The sequence below is a fragment of the Cheilinus undulatus genome, linkage group 14 (assembly GCF_018320785.1).
Source record: "Cheilinus undulatus linkage group 14, ASM1832078v1, whole genome shotgun sequence".
NCBI lineage: Eukaryota > Metazoa > Chordata > Actinopteri > Labriformes > Labridae > Cheilinus > Cheilinus undulatus.
The window spans coordinates 39,695,787-39,712,816 of NC_054878.1; the positions used below are offsets into that span (position 1 = coordinate 39,695,787).

General features: G+C 38.0%; 1 protein-coding gene across 1 annotated transcript in view; it reads left to right on the forward strand.

Annotated features, from left to right (window-relative positions):
* Positions 1 to 17,030, forward strand: part of tbc1d32 (TBC1 domain family, member 32) — a 134,104-nt gene that overhangs the window by 98,161 nt on the left and 18,913 nt on the right. Inside the window, exons 29-32 of the mRNA XM_041804760.1 lie at positions 375 to 444; positions 3,937 to 4,052; positions 9,873 to 10,027; positions 11,971 to 12,111. Coding sequence (XP_041660694.1) covers positions 375 to 444; positions 3,937 to 4,052; positions 9,873 to 10,027; positions 11,971 to 12,111 — 482 coding nt within the window. The remainder of the gene's footprint in view (positions 1 to 374; positions 445 to 3,936; positions 4,053 to 9,872; positions 10,028 to 11,970; positions 12,112 to 17,030) is intronic.

Here is a 17,030-nt window from a genome sequence, read left to right on the forward strand (position 1 = left end):
CTTCTCTCCTAAACTCCAGCATGCTCCTAAAATCATGAGTTATGACTCTGCTGCCATAAAGCGTCAAAGTGCTGCTGTGAAATTACCCATGGCTGACTGTTACTGAAATTACCAGAGTCACCTTGATGCTGCGCTATCTCACAAACATTACAATTAAAAGCCAAACAACTGCTGTAAACTTTCAGCTATAAAACATTACCTAGACTGTAAACATCACACTAGTAGTGCCCTGGAAGTCATCATACTCTGTCATGTTTTCCATTCTCGAGGGTGATAATCCACCATGGAGTGGAAACCTCCTGCTGTATCTCCTCTCCGAGTATTTCCTTGCTTTGTTAATGACCATCTTTTCCTTTTATCACATCTTTTTACAGCGGAGGAGCACACTGCGAAGAGTGCCGTGTTATCATCTGTGGAGCAGCTGGGAGTCAACACCTGTCTCAGGTATGTGCAGTATGTGAAGTGTGTTTTTTAAGGCTTCTTATTTGATCAGAAAGTCTTCTTACAGCAGCACCCTGGGAAAGAAGACCTGCTGTGTAAATGCAAGTCTTATTCTCAGCAGCAGGGTTTGCTATGATTATGACACTACAGTTGGATCCACTCCTATAAACGCAGACATGCAACACACATACATTTTTACTTAATTTCCCCATCAAAATGAGTAATTTCCAATTGTTTTCTCAAGATCAGTGGTTCTCAGTTTGTTGGTCAGGACCCAAAAATAGGTCACAAAGCTCTTTCCAGTGGGATGTAAATGAGTGCCAGGAAAAAATGTGGCAAAAATCTTTGAAAGTGTGTGGATATACATTCCATCTTTACATTTTTGTAAGTAAATTTAGTTTTTTCTCAAATCACCATACTTATATTCTTTCTCTACCTGATAAAATTGTTTTCCTTATGATAACGAAGAAATTCCTTGAGAAATGATCAAATTCCCATGCTTCAAAATATAGTCAAATAAAATGTGCACTTTTCGAGCATGTTCATTTTTTCCTTTCTTTTTGTTCATTCGTGTTTTCATCCAAAACACTTGGTTATGATTGAATAATCTCAGAAATCTTGGTTGCAGTTGGTTGAAAAGGAGGTTGTGGGTCCTGACCCTAGACTGGTTGAGAACCCAGCTCTAGATCTTAAGAAGAGGAATGTCCTTAGCAATATCCCTAATGCGTTTTTAGATGAATAAGAATGATTGCTTACAGTCCCTTTGCCTCTAAAAATCCCCCTTCCCTGAGAATAAAAGACCATTAAATAAATGATGAGTGCAGGTAGACCCCAAACAGCAGTCTGCTGAGGCTCAGTTTGTTATGAAACACATGTAGAAATTGGCTTAGCTAACCCTGACATAGAGATACACTTGCCTTTTCAGCTTGCCTCAGGGCAATCTTGTATATATAACTGCCAAAACATGTTACACAAAGATTCCTCACCATGTGAGAGAGATTTAGCCGTATACAACTACCTGATGTGTAAGATGTAAATTAAAGACATGCAATTTCTTCCTGATGTCCTCTATGTCATTGTCAACATTAAGTTGCATAAATAGAATGTTGAAGTAGCGAAATGTTCATGTCTTTGGGCAGTTTTGCTTCTACTTGAAAATGAGCCACCTACAGTGTGTAGTACTTTATTAAAATAATCTGCCCAAGGTTGTGGATTAAATCCCTCAGAATAACAGATATTTCTGATCACTCAATCAATCAGTTTATTGGTCTTTGTTTTGGCCCTACTCATAACAAACCTCTCAAGATTAGGGATCAATCGAGGTTGATTTTTGGTGATTATTTGTCGTTCATGAGACCTTTAACCAATATTTCTAACCTGCATGCAACTACATTGAAAATGAGCCATAAGTGTCAATAATTTTGATTTCAATGTTATTTATGTCTATCATTCACATAAACTGAACTTTGTCATGACTAATTACTAGAGATGAATTTGGCTGTTAGCCATTCAGATGCTGTTGTAAGTGGGACGTGTGGAGTGGAGACACAGTGGGACGTGTGGAGAGTGAAAACAGCGAGGGGATGACACAACTCACAATAGAGCCAAAAGAACACACTTTTTTTTGTTATTAATAAACTTAATAGGTGAACGATAAAATCAAAGGCTGATACAGATAGAGAAATGCAGAATACTGGCACTGATAGCTTCTACTGAACAAAACCTCACAAACAAATAGAAAACCCAAGTGCTCAAGCATATAGCATTAGTTCAGACCTGCCACTGAGTCGAGTGCTATCATATAATCAATATCGGCTGATTTTACGCAAGCCCTCATCAGGTGATGGCCAGTTGATTCACTCTAAACACACTATTGGCTAATTGCACCCCAGCTCCTCCTTTATGCTATATCTGACTAAAGACCTTTGCACACTGAGTCTTTTTTTTTTTTCTTTTGCACGTTAAAAATAAGGAAATCAATCTCATATTTTTCTAATCATGTTTGCACACTGATTCTGAAATTTTTGTCTGCCATTATTTTTTTGGAACAAGTAGGTAGTAAGTACTTCCTTACTTTTTTTTGGTTTCTTTACATTTTTCATGTTTGGAGTGCCTGGTCTCCTCTTTTTATACTGGAAATTATTATAACATTATTATACTACCCACACATAAACTGCATCACCAGCAAACACACCTAGCAGCTTCATAATAAATATTCTGTGTTAGTTGGACGTCCACAGGTAGGCCCATTTCCTTCTTATTTATTTCATTGATTTTAATCAGGGAAGGCAAAACAGACAGACATTCTTACTGTTTTCATGGGGATTTAAGCTGCTAGAGGAAAAAATATGCTCCGAAGTTGGAGAATCTGCTTGTGGCTGAGCTCTTACTGGGGGTTTTTGCAGTTGTATGACTAAACATGTCAGAAATCCATCCAACCAGTTATGAGCAGCTGCTGTGGATATGGTTGTGTCCACCAGTACTCTACACAACAGATGATGCAGAATCAGATTGAAAGTCAGCCCGACTCCGAAGAGAGCCATGCAGCTCAAAATTCCTGTCTGAATCATCTGAAAAATGCACAGTGTACACCTGGCTTCAAAGAGTATTTCTGTTTGGTGTAAAAATGGTGTTAATAAAAGCTCACTGCTTTATAAAAGTGTCTTCTAGACTGAGAGCAGATTAAAACTGAGCGTAGCAACATCAGATATGAGCTGTTTTCTCATTCAGTAACTGGATTATCTGACCTCGACTCAAAGGTGTGTCCTTTAGCGGACCTGGAAACTCAGATAAGGTTCTCTGTCCATAACATTTTGCCAGTTTGAAAGCATCAGATGAACATGCTTCTGTAGACAGAAAGATAATGTTGTTTCTTTTCTCCTGCAGCAGTTTTCTTTCTCTGTATTGGTCTGTAAATGTTCTCCTACTGTTCTTTTTTCTCTCCAATGATGCCAGTGAGCTTAAAACTCTGTCTGCTTTATATTTTTCCCTAAGTAAGCCCTTTGACTTGACTGTTCTCACACTGCTCGTTTCTTTCTTAATGACACCCTGCTGCTACAGTACATAGCTGTTATTACTCTTTGCTCGACACGTCTCCTGAAGGGAGCCTTTGAGCTGAAAAGTTTCAGGGCATGTTCAGAAAAAAAAATATGAGTGCTATGTTTGCATTTTTGGGAATCAACAGAACTGTGAACGTTACCCGTGGAGCAGCGGGTCTTAGAGGATTTAAAGTTGTTGGACATGAATTCATAATTAATCCTTGACTTACAAGTGTCAGGCTTGCTGAGTTAAAGCTGACCAAACTGGACTTTTTACATTGAATTTTGATGAGCACTCCTTTATTCTTACAGTGTGTGAGGCTTGGCTTCTGTGTTGCATTTCTTCCTGTGATGTGTGCCTTTGAGTAAAAAAGAAGGAGTTTATGGCTCAAACCCATTAAAGATTTACACATATGGAAGAGATTTCTAATGTTACTGTTTTGCTTCTCCTCCACAGGTACGGCAGCTTCCTGAAGCTACTGAAGGATGATGCTGTAAACAATCTGACGCTGCTAATGAAACAAATAAGGATCTTCTTGTCCACACAGAGGATAAAGCCTTCTTCAGAGCTTGGTATCCTTTATGAAGAATTAATCTTTTCATATTTATTGTCCTTTTATGACAGTCTGCTCATTCTCTTTGCAACCCTAATGTTCAAATAGGTGCATATGGGATTGTCGTCAAATAATTTGACTATCTACAAAAAACAGAAAGGATTAAAGGGATAGTTCTGAATCTAGGCACATAGAACTTCATAGTCTCACTTCCTTGCCAGTGCTTCCTTGCTCTTAAAGTGTTATCTTGTGAAGTACGTCCTCCAAAAAACTCAACAAGGTTGTAAATTGGGGAACAAAACTGCACAATAAGCAAAATGGAGACAAAACTGAAATGGGTTTATGAAGATAAAATTTGGCCCAGAATAAGAAAAGCCATAGTCACTAGATAAAGATTAGATTGAGTGGTTAAATAGAAGAGCCTGTGTCCAGAGCCAGCTTTTTCAGCGCTGGCAGCACTTACAACCTCATTTTCAGAACGTCTCACCAGCGGTCCTTGTTGCTACATTACAAAAAACAGACCCCTGCTTTTTCTTGGTAGAATGTGTAACGTTGTTTTAAAGCTCAGTGTGTCGGCACCAGTTTGGCTCAGTTTGCCTAACGCACTGGTGACGGGGTCCATTGCCAGTCTCTGTGCTGTTTGGTGCATGTCTACACCTACTCTCTCACCCAATGTTTCCTTTCTCTTTAGGCAAAAAATCTTAACATGGCTCAGCATGATTCATATTTCTATATTTCAAGGAAATATCACCCAGAAAACAAGAAAACAATGTAAAGGAATCCTGCCATGACTTGAGCAGCAGCTGTTTACCTGTAAACTTATCCTTAAAAAGTCAAGTTTGGTTTGTTTTCCTTCCGCAATTGTCAAAAGTCAACATCATTTCTTGATTAACATGTCAAATGATAGTTATTTACTTGCATTCCTGAACAGAAATTGAGTTTTAGTGGTTGAATGTTGTGCTTGATTAATTTCTGACTTCTCAGAGAAACCCAGTGAGCCAGCTCAAATTTGGGTATCAAAAGATGTATTCAGTTTGAAATTCCTCATTCCTGTTAAAAATGGTAAAATGTGGAGAACTCACTGAAAATGAAAGAGTCCGCATTAAAGCACTTCATGATGCTGGATGGTCTCTGAGACCACTGTATCTAAAGCTCAACTCACAAAGCAGATAAGAAAGCTACATAGACAACAGAGCTAGTTAGATAACAGAGGTAAAGCTTAACTCACAAAGCAGATAAGAAAGCTACATAGACAACAGAGCTAGTTAGACGACAGAGGTAAAGCTTAACTCACAAAATGGCCACGCAAGCTGGGTATTTAAGTTTGCTACTTATCTATGTTAGCTCTTGTTGACTTTAGCTAAATTAGCTTAAGCTCAACTCACAAAGCAGATAAGAAAGCTACAAAACTACGTTTGCGACGTATCTAAGTTAGCTTTATTTGCGTTTATTAAAGCTAAGGTCATGAAGCAGCTACGTAAGCAAAGTAGATGTATTACCTACATAGCTATTTTAGCTTTAGCTATGTTTGCTAAAGCTCACATTGCTAAAGATAACTCTGCTACATCACTCATGCAGTAACGATAATTACATAGGTATTACATACATTACATAGGTATAATTACATAGGTATATTTTACATAGTCATGTTAGCTTGAGCTAAATCTAATGAAGCTAAAGCGCACCACCCTTCATGTTATGACTTCCTAAATGGTTCTATACATTAATTAAACCTTGCAGATGGATACGCTGTTTCCTTGTTTTTCACTGGCGTATCCATCTTGCAAAGCTCCCATCTGAACCGTTTGGGCCCGGTTAGAAAATGACGGGACCAATCAGTGACAAGGGGCAGTACTGTCAGGCGCAACAGAGTCGTGACGTTAACAAGCAGCAGCAAGAGCTGGTGCAGTTATGGAGGAAGAGATTAGTGTGGATGCTGCTAAAGCGCCAGTTTTATCAAAACTTGATGACATTTCTTTGTTATAAGAAGAACAAAGAACAGCAGTGAGTTGTTGTCTTTTCAAAAACCACAAAAGTCAAGTACTTACACGTCTATAGTCGCCATGTTTTGCGTTATTCCTCAGTAGCTGCGCACACGCAGCTCGATAGCAGCTACGTCACGTGTTCTGTTGCTCTGATTGGCCCGTAGAGATGTGACAGACAGAACGTTCACCCAGTTACCCTCCAAGTTTTTTTCAAAGCCTCTGCCTTTTCTCAAACGTTTTCTATTGAAGCTTTTCCAGATGGATGTGTGGCATGTCAGGTTAAGTTTTATTGGCAAGTGTAGGAGAAGTGCTAGGGTGCTAAGCACTTAACCTAACACACATGGAAAATACATGTATATATTTCACATTCATCTGGGAAACCTCCCATACAAAGTGTTGGGAGATGACCATAAGACACATGCATTACAGGCCAATCAGAGCAACATGACAAAATGCCAAGAGAAGCTTTCAGTGTGTCTCTTTGCTCTTGTTTTAATAAAGAAATGTGGTCTAGTTCTTCTAAAACTGCTGCTATACTATAGCTACATCTGAGCTGAACACTACACCAGAGGTAGCCATTGCTGTCCTCTCCCAGTACAGCTAAACCCCACCCATAGCTATCACCTCATTTTCTTCAAATGGCTGAATGGTCATGTCTGTTTTCAGACCTGGCTTAACTGTTTTAGACTGGAACTTTGCAAAAAAAAAAAGGATTTTTCAGGTGACAGATATGGAATCTAGCCAGTCCATTGGCTTTGCATGATTACTGAGCACTGAGAATGCTGGGCTTGATTGATTTGAAATGAAAATAAGCTCTACCAGCTGAAGAAGTGTCAGCTGTGGACAGAGGTCCTAAGAAAGCCACTCTAAAATCTTAGATCCTGGTCAAGGTCTTCTTGAGAGCCGGTTCAGTTTAACTTTAATGACTTCTGTTCTGGTCCATTCCGAAACTCTGTCACGTTTCTGGCAAATAGGTTTTTCCTTGGCCCGTCCTCTCTCTTCAGATGAAGTTCTTTGTAAAACAGGCAAGGAGGTTCTCTGCAGTCCTGCCGACAAAAACAAACAAACAAACTCTGATGAAATGAAGCTGACAGACAAGTTTATAAAATTAATTTGACTTCATAATACCAGCTTATTTCTGGGACACAACTTTGAGAAGAAGGGTAAAATTACAAGTAAAAAGATATTTTTTTTCTTTATACTTTAACAAAAATGAGACACTGTGTTTAATGAAAATGATATAAACATGTCTGTGGCTGCTCGATTACACAGTGCTTATCCCATACCAGTCCTCTGAATTTTGCTCAATAACAAACTGAATACGAAAACCCTGTGTGGAGACATGGTCTTTAAGTCAGGAACTGACATTTTCCTTGTAATACTAACACCACACTGACATTTGAGATAATATAAAGAGGCTAAGAGACTAAATGCTGATTATAGCCAAGACAAAAAACTTCTAGGTGTTCTCAGAAAGCTATAAACAAACAACATAAAACAAACCAGCCTCTTGAAATAATATGAATCCCTTTTTGATATCAGACATCTGCATACTGACATTAGGTTTCTGATCACTTCTCTTCTCATGTATTCAGTCGAATCAAAAGTGAATATTTCACAGTATTCACAAATAGTTATTTAGCAGAAGATTTAAAGAAATAAGTGTTGCAGCCTGGGGCTGTGTCCTGGACTCATACCTGCACACCTGTGATATTACTTGCCTCTAGCAGGATTGAAACAAAACTGTTAAAATGTATGACTGAAACTGAGCTGACAAAGTAAATACTCCTCGGTCTTAATAAACTATCTGGACTTGGATTAGAGAAAGATTGTAGTTTGTTTTGGAATCTGACAGTGCTAAGACTGGTATTGGTATTCTCCTCATTCCTATTGTGATGTTGTGATCAGTGTTCACAGCAGTTATCTGGACAACTATAAACTATGAGAATCATGAAGACTCATTTTTATGATATTTACACATCCCTTTCTCTCTCAAATCACAAAAAGCATATGAAAATATTATTGGCAGAATCTATTGAAACATCAAGATTTTATTTTACTTCATTGATTAATCCAGATTTTGAGCTATGCAGTTTTAATTGAGTTCATTTTTCTGTAATAACAGCAGTTTTACCAAGTCTGTTAGTATGACAAAACATTTTTTTAAACTTTCAGAGGTCCAGCATTTACAGTAAAGAAAAAATGTTTTCCTAGATTGACCTAGACATATTTTCATGAATATTTTATTTGTTTATTTTCATAAATGAAAAACAATCCAGACCAGAACAATTTAAAAATCCCCGAAAGTTTCTGACAAAAACTTCTGGCAAAAAAACCCTATTGTTTAAAATGTTTTCCAATGATTCCTGATTAGAATTATTGACAATTCTTGTAATTTTTGGAAAGTTTTTATACATTTCTTAAAAATAAACAAAAGTTTTGGTATTTCAAGTGTTGTTAGATCTGTATTATTTTCATTCCCAATGTAATGTTGTGATCACAGTTCATTTTGGCTATCTTGAAGACTTTAAATTATAAGATTAATATTAGCCCCATTTTATGATATTTACACATCCCTTATTCTAAAAAAGCATGTTTTTCATTACATAATTGAACTTTAATTAATTTTCATAAATATAACAATCCTGACCAAAACAATTTTTAAGATTCGTAAAAATTTGGATAAAAATACCTATTGTTTCAAACGTTTTTCCTGATAAAAAAATTACTGATAATTCTTGTCATTTTCTGAAAGTTTTTAGAAATTTCTTAAACATTACACTCCTAAACATTACTTAAAAGAAAGTTTTAACAATTTTTGGTGGTTTTGAAACACAAAAAGGAAAGTTTTTGTTGAAATGTTAAATTATATGTTGTGGAAGAAAAATATGAATCCCTGTCCCGAAGTTCTAGATTGCAAAAATCCAAAAATAATCTATATTTTAATGGAAAAATCTGAAAATTTCCAAATGAAAAGTATCCAAATGTTCCAGAAAATTTCTGACTATTACAAATGAAATTTCCCAGTATTAACAAACTTTCCAAAATTAACTATGAAAATTAGATTTTTTTAGTATCATAAAGACTATCACAAAACAGATGATCACAAAAAATCTGCAATTTTTCAATAATTTTGGTAGAAATATAAAAAAAAATTGGAATTGTAATTTCTGAAATGTTTTGAAAGTTTAAAATTTCTAACAGAAGTTACATAAAATTTCCAACCAGTGTCTTCTTGACAGTTGCTACTGAAAAGTTATTGACTAACACTGCATTACATTTAATCCTGGAACTTGAAATAACTTTTGCAGCTTGAGTTATCAACTAGTAGCTGGAATGTATTTGACTCAGGTGAGATGCCATCCACAGCTGCGACATCTGACTTCAGAGCCAAATGGAGTTAAGTATTACAGCTTATACGTATGTACACATCATGGACTCAGTATCTTTTGAAATCCTTGGAAAACAAATTGATTCTGTCTCGCGATGTAACGGTTTTGTAACTGTTAGGATGTTTTAATCAGTTCAACAAAACTTCTGTCACCAGAAATCCAGTCCAGTTAAATTTATCAGGTGTGTTTCATGGCACACAGAAGTACAGCTGTTTTAATCTTTGATGAGTTACAAAGGGCAGACGCTGAGATTTTTTACTGATTTATCTAAAAGGCTTTGTGATACTTGGTGTTGATGATTATTTATAGGACTAATTTAAAGGTTGATTACTATTCTCTCTCATTTCCTTTCATTGCATCACTTTCATTTAACAACGGGGAGATATGTTGGCACAGAAAACTGACTCTGTGATCTCTTCAACTCTTCTCCCATTCCTTTGGCTCTTTAACTCGTCTCTGCAGTCACTCAGCAGCATGGTTATCCTGGACATGACTGGCTGGTCTCCACAGTGTTCCTCATCATGGCTGGAGACACGGACCGCTCATTACGTCTGTTACTTGACCTGTCCTCTCTGCTGACCTCAACGTTCATCTGGCCTGCAAGAATACACGCCTCTGTGAGTAAAATCTTTAGACATCTAATTCACAACCATACATGGTATGGTTTTGTCACAAACACATTAATTGTATGTAAAGTTGCACCCGTTTTGTCTAACACTAAGAACACATGACAAAAATTTAGAAAAATACCAAACTAAAGGCCTTATTAAAATTCTTGTAATCTTTGTCTGGATTTTAGACAATTTTTTGTGGAATTTTCTGAAGTTTTGGAAAGTCTGGAATTTTTGGAGGGAATTTTCAAGATTTTTTAATATTGATTTTAATCGTTTCATTGATAAAAATCTGGGCAAAATAGGCCTATGGTTGCTTTTCTTGCTAAGATCTCTTGATATAAACAATGAAATAAGTTATTTAGCATGATTTCTATCAGTTTATGCCTATTTGAGTTTGACAACTTTATAGCAGACAAAGCCTCACACCCCTGGGATCTTTGGTGCCCCCTTTAGGTGATTCCAGACCCCAGTTTGGAAACCAATGGCATAAAAGACATGAGATTATATAAAAAAGAAATATTGGAGAAACAGCATCTACAGAAATGCTATACAAGATCATTGGGATTTGTTAGTGTCTGCTTTGGTTAATTTCTGATACAGTGAAGATTATTAGCAAAACTAAACTGTCTGATCAAGTTAAAAAAAAAAGGCAAAGCCTCTTTCCTTTTTTTTTCCTTCTCTTTTCTTTTCTTTCCAGTAACACATTTAGCCGAGTCATCTGCACTGCAGAACCACCCAGCATGATCCTGCCTCACAGTGAATAAAAGAATATAAATACAACTCTCACACAGAGAAGTCTCATATTCACTAATGAAACAAGATAGACCTTCCCACAAAGTAAACACAAGTATGTAAACGCAGTTCTGGGATTAAATTGTCCTCAACTAATCTCTACTTTTCTATACAAAGCACGTCATCAGACCTAGTAAGGCTAAAGAAAAGAAAACAAAAAGTTAGGGAGTGAATGCAAACAGCCTTTTTGACTTTTCGTCTTCATTTTTCAACAAGGTGGAAAACAAACATCTACACTTTGATGGATGCTTTTTACTTAACAGAAAAAAGAGAGGCGAGCTTTAGGAGGATGATAAATGAGGGGGGAAAGGAGGAGAAATAAAAGAGTAAAAGGAATAATTTAAGTCAGGAGAGGAACTCTAAAATGAAGTCTAGTTTCAATCATCCTAAATTGCAGGAGTGAAATGAGGTGCTGCGATTAAGGTTTGCTATCATTATACCAACCTCTATCATGCCGTCGTCTTCTTCAAAGTCAGTCTCAGCTTGATTGGTCTCATCTGAATGTCTGTTATGTGCTCTCTGCGTGTCGGATGCAGATAGAGCGGGTGAATTTCTCCACACTGCAGTTTCTCTCCAACTCCACAATGTGATCGATTTAGTCAATATCACTGAAAATGGAAAGGGCAGAAATAATTAAGAGGCAGCAGCGTATTTAGAAGGAAACATGGGCATGGACATGCAGAGTCGTATGTGAACACAAAGCAGCATGCTGGTCGATTTACTCAGTGTTAGAGCTGTTTCAAGTTTGTTATTATCTCTGGACCAGAGCTGAATACAAAACAGAGATTTCAATCGATGTTCTGTTCTTTTTTGTTTAAAGATCAGGCAGAAGGGTTGGTAATTTGTGAATTATTTATATGTTTCTTAGAAATGAGACAAGATAAAAACCTGTGGTAGGTGTAATAATTACACCAGTGAGACTTAAGGTCCTTGATATGAATGTCATGGAAATGCAAGGCATGATTCCCTCTTTGTGCCAGATTCAGAGGCAGTAAGAGGAATTTTAGGGATCAGCAGAGCCAACAGGGGAGTGCTCTCCTGAGATTCTGCATTGCTGTAACATACTGTGAAATGACACCAATTGTGCACTTAATATGGATGTGCAATGGCATACTGAAGGCAGATCCTCATAATGGCATTGTTTTTTGCTACAGGTGCATGTTCCTGTGGAAGTAGCTGAATCAGGAATCCCTCCTGTCTACTGGTGTACAGCTCACTATGTGGAAATGCTGCTGAAAACTGAAGTTCCTCTGGTCCACTCCGCCTTTAGGATGTCTGGTTTCACCCCATCTCAGGTAAGAACAAGAAGAAGAAGACAAACTGCCAACTTAAGTCCAATTCACGCCAAAGATTCACAACACAAAAAGACTGTTTTAGAATGTTGCAGGGGAGAGCTACAGCTAGACGAGGCACCAACAAATCAAGCATATAATGTTTTGTTCAGGCAGGCTATGGAGTCAAGCGCTCACAATATAGGTAAGATCAGCTGAGCTCAAGCAAGCCCTCTTCAGCTGGCCCCCAACTGATTCCTCCTCCACCCCAGGTCCTCCTTTCTTCTAATTCAGACTTAAACAGTGTTTTTCTGTTGTCATTGATGCCTGCTCTTCTCTGGGTTTTTTTGCTGCTTCGATCCCTGCCTCAGGTTTTCCTTGTATGTACAGGAAAGGTAGGAATGTGTACTGTTCCTGCTTGATGTTTTAGGCATAGCCTCGTGGAAGAGCAGGGGGATCCCAGAACAGCCACACCGCCAAATATGAATTGCAGGAACAAAACAATGATAACTCAGAATGAATGGGCAAAGATGGGTCACGTTGTACTAGAAGGCCTGGCTACAATTTCTGTTCCAGTTCATCCCAAAAGTGCTTGATGAGGTTGAGGTCAGGACTCTGTGTGGGCCAGTCAAGTTCTTCCACACCAAACTTATGAGACCGTGTCTTTATAGTCCTCGCTTTGTACACTGGGGCACAGTCATGTTGGAATAGAAAAGGGCCTTCCCCAAACTGTTGCCACACAGTTGGAAGCATAGCATTGTCCAGAATGTCTTGTTATGCTGAAGCATTAAGCTTGGCCTTCACTGGAGATAAGGGGCCTAAACAGCCCCATACCATTATTCCTCCTCCACCAGACTTCACAGTTGGACAATGCAATCAGGAAGGTAACATCTCTGCATTGACTAAACCCAGACTCACCATTCTGACTGCCATTTATGAAATCAACAGAGCACTAGCGACTTGATTTTCACCCTTGTCAACTTGCTAATCTTGTGCTGTGTATTTGAAGATCTTTGTCTACAAAATGTTCCTTCTGCTTTCATTTAACAACCAAAATAATCCTAACTGATCTTCTTGTTTGTTCTGTGGACGTTTATTTTCTGTGTTGAATGCAAAAAGGATTTGTTTCAGTATAATACTGTTTATCCCCATGTCTGACACCTACCCTGCAGCAGTGTTTACAAGAATTACTAATAACTGTTCAGAAATTATCTTCCTCCCAGTTGTTGTTTTTGTAGCTCATAAAAAGAATCATTATTATTTTCAGGCTGAAGCTAAAAAACTTCTTACAGGACTTTTGGTACTAATTAATTTTACAGACTCACCTATTTGTATTTCTTTCATTTGTACCCAGTGATTTTAAATTTAATATTGAAAGTTAAACTCTACTTTTAATGGAGTAATAATTGAGCTGCTTAACTTTAGTGCACTCCTCAACAGTGAATCAGCTTTAGTGATAAAGTAAATTCAGAGAAACACTCAGAAAATTAGAGCCAGATTGATGTAGCTTTGGTGCATTAGTTTCTGTTTACACTGCAGGAAATTAGTCTCAATCAAATGTATAACCCTCACTTTTCAATCTTGCTATGACGACTTTAATTTTCTGGGATTCTTGGATCAATAAAGAAAGTTATGACTACTGATGGAGGTAATAAAAGGGCTTGAATTTGGATCAGATTGATTTGATCTGATGCAAAATGCTCATGTTTCTAGCAACACCAAGAAGCTGGCAGCCTATTAAGTTTTGTCATTAGTGTTGAATAAAAATATCTAATGAGCTGTGTCAGTAAGAAACTTAAAACAGGACTTTAAAGCCTTTAAAACCACTCTCTAAGTTGCCCTGTGAATGACTTTCCTTTTTACCCTGCTTTGACTTCAGCCGACTTTAAATTCCAAATCGAGTCTTTGACATTGAATCTTTTTCCTTTTTCTTTAACAGAACAGCGGAAAAGTTAGATCTTTGCTCTCTACTCGTGATTCTTTTGACACAGACTTCGTTCTCCCAAACAACGAGGCAGAAAAAAGGGCTTTCACCTTGAATCCTCTCGTGTTTGATCCTGTCTTCTGTGTGTCGGCGGCTGACAGTTCAGGCTCAAATAATGTTCGGCAGCAGGGGTGCTCATACAACCCACCGCATCTGCATCAGAGATCTGAACCCTCCGTCTCCGGGGTGGGGTTATACGTTAACATTCAGCTCATCTCTTTCCTCTTCAAGGCGATAATGGGCACCTGTTATTCAGTCAGAAATGGAAATACCTATTCCAAAAGTTTAAGCTTTGAAAGCCCGACAAAGCAGCAGTGGCAAATGAAGAATTATACACCTCTGACATTCAAACAGTAGAGGTTGTGTAGGCGTGTGTGCCTTGGCGTGTGTGTGTGTGTTTGAAGGCAGGCCTCTGTCAAAATCCATTTACAAAACGTTTAAGCTTCTAAAACAGATTGCCTTGAAAATAGGAGTGTGTGTGACAGAAAGAGTCTTTAGTTGGAGCAGAGAGCTGTTGTAGGTTAGAGATAAATACCCTGAATCACACGAGGAAACAGGATGTGTGTGGCTCATGTGCCATGAATAACAACTAATTAACGATCTAAAAGATAAGAAACGTGTTAATAGGCCTTGTACCCAACACTTTAACAAGAGCTTATTGGATTTAGATATGCCTAACATCCCTTTAAGATCATATAAGAATAAAATAGCATTATCAGAGTTACTATAGAAATGTATCTATAAGTAGGTAGGTTCAGGACCTGAGAGCTTTCCTATTGGGTAGTTTTTTAAAGTGAAAAGATACAGTACGTAGCGCATTGACCTGCCAGTATCCCACTCTGTGATCTGGAATGTGCTGCTCATGGTGAGATGGTGATGTGTCAGAGTGTTACTAACTGAACCTAAACTGAATAAATATGAAGAAAAAATCAGCATGGAGCTCTGTAGTATGAGCCAGATGGTCCAGACTTTATTTGGCTATCACTTCCGACTCTGAACTTACAAATCTGTTTGATTGACCTGTCATCAGGCAGGTCTGTACTGTAGAGCCTCAAAGTGAAATGCAATTTCCAGGTAAGAAAATGGCTGGACAGGGGGGCTCAGATGTGTGATGTCTACTTGATCATTTTTGCTCTGAAAGTCAAGCTTGACACATGTTGACACACGTGTGTGGCATGTGTCAGCAGCCAAGGTCAAGCTTGACGGCACCATTTTTGGTGGGGCCCTTTTCACCCCTGATAATATGCCCAGAAACGGCTAGTGGTTTTTGAACCCTCGGGACATCCCCAACACGACCAGGGGCTCATGTGAACTCTTAAACCAGCCCGGACCAGGCCAGAAGTTCCCATACTTTTCAGTTGCAACTCTCAAAATAACAATGCCATAGACTGGGACTCCCATGGCTATACACAGACGTAGTGCACAACCTTGGTGAATCGTACTGCAGACTTACAAATTAAAGATTTTTTTTAACATTATATTAATCTCAACAACAGTCCCACCTAATGACTATAGTTTTCTTTTTAATATATTTAATTGTATATTTTTACAATATGTGTAAGATGTACAATTTTAACTCATCAAAACATTTTCTCTGGATTTTGGAAGGCATCTCGCAACCCTCCTTTCAGTGTCTCAGGACCAGGACCAACCAAGAGGTTCCCAGGCTTTAAATCGCAACCCACAAAATGACATTGCCAGACTGGGGACCCCATAAGTGCACACAGCTGTGTACATTAAAGAATAGTCCAGTGCAGACTTAAAAATTAAGATTCTTTTTAACATTATTTTCAGCACAGATCCCACCTAGCGACAGTAGTTTTATTTTAGATCAAACTAATTTTCTGCACATACTTGTACAATATAGGTAAAATATTATTGATAAATATTGTTCATTGTGCTTTGTAAGGCATCTTGCCACCCCCCCCACCCCCCATCCCCCCCAAGTGTCTCATGACCCCCCCCCCCACTTTGGGAATCACTACCCTGCTTTCTTGTCACATCCACTCCTTATTCCACCCTCAAGTTGTGGACTTTGTTGTTTTTGTAACAGATTATTTTCCCATGCTCCCAGTAAAATGCAAGGACATCCAGAGCATGACGGGGTTGTGTCAAACCATCTTCCTGCCAAATGGTTCCTGAAATCGCTTCAGCTTCAGATTTTTGCTGAAACATGACTAAAAGTTCTGCACAGTACCATATGTGAGGTGGACTTAATGATGTAATTTTGTTACTCTGAAGACTTACTCAGATCTTTGTATTCTTGGGCTTTTTCTGTAAAATATACTTTAGTAAAAGTAATTCTGATATGCATTATAAAAACTACCCAATATTCTCAATCACATTTCCACTAGTAAATGTAAAAAGTTACTTTCCACCCCGGGTAGAAATAGCTACTCAGTCAACACTTTTTAAATGTGCTATTAAATCTGCTGCTCTTCCCTCATACAGCTTTGTTAGCTGGTTTTACTCCAGCTCAGCAAACACCATCAGCTTGCAGAAGCTTTCTCCTTCCACAGTGCTTAATCTTCTGTCACCAGTGATGAAAGAAAAGCTGCATGAAGTCATTACAGACCAGGTACATAAGCAAAAAAATGTAAATGTTTACATAATGAACCTTTAAAAAAAGGATTTGATGCGCTCAGCTAACCAGTGATGATATAACATTATATTGAACTAAACTTCCTCACAAATATGCAGCAGTCAAGATTGCGTTGTATCTCTAAGAGTTTAAACATAGGTTAACAACATCTGATATACATAATAAAACAAAAGTCAAGTTGTCTTTATCCGCAGCTGTCTGAGATTTCTAATCTCACTATCACCTACTGTCACTGTCAACAGATGCTGCACTTGCCACTGCAGTTATGACCACCATCCAAGATGGCATCTCCTATATATCAGCTCTAGGATTCATCTGTACCCTTGGAAACATGACTTTAAAAAAGAACATTATGAG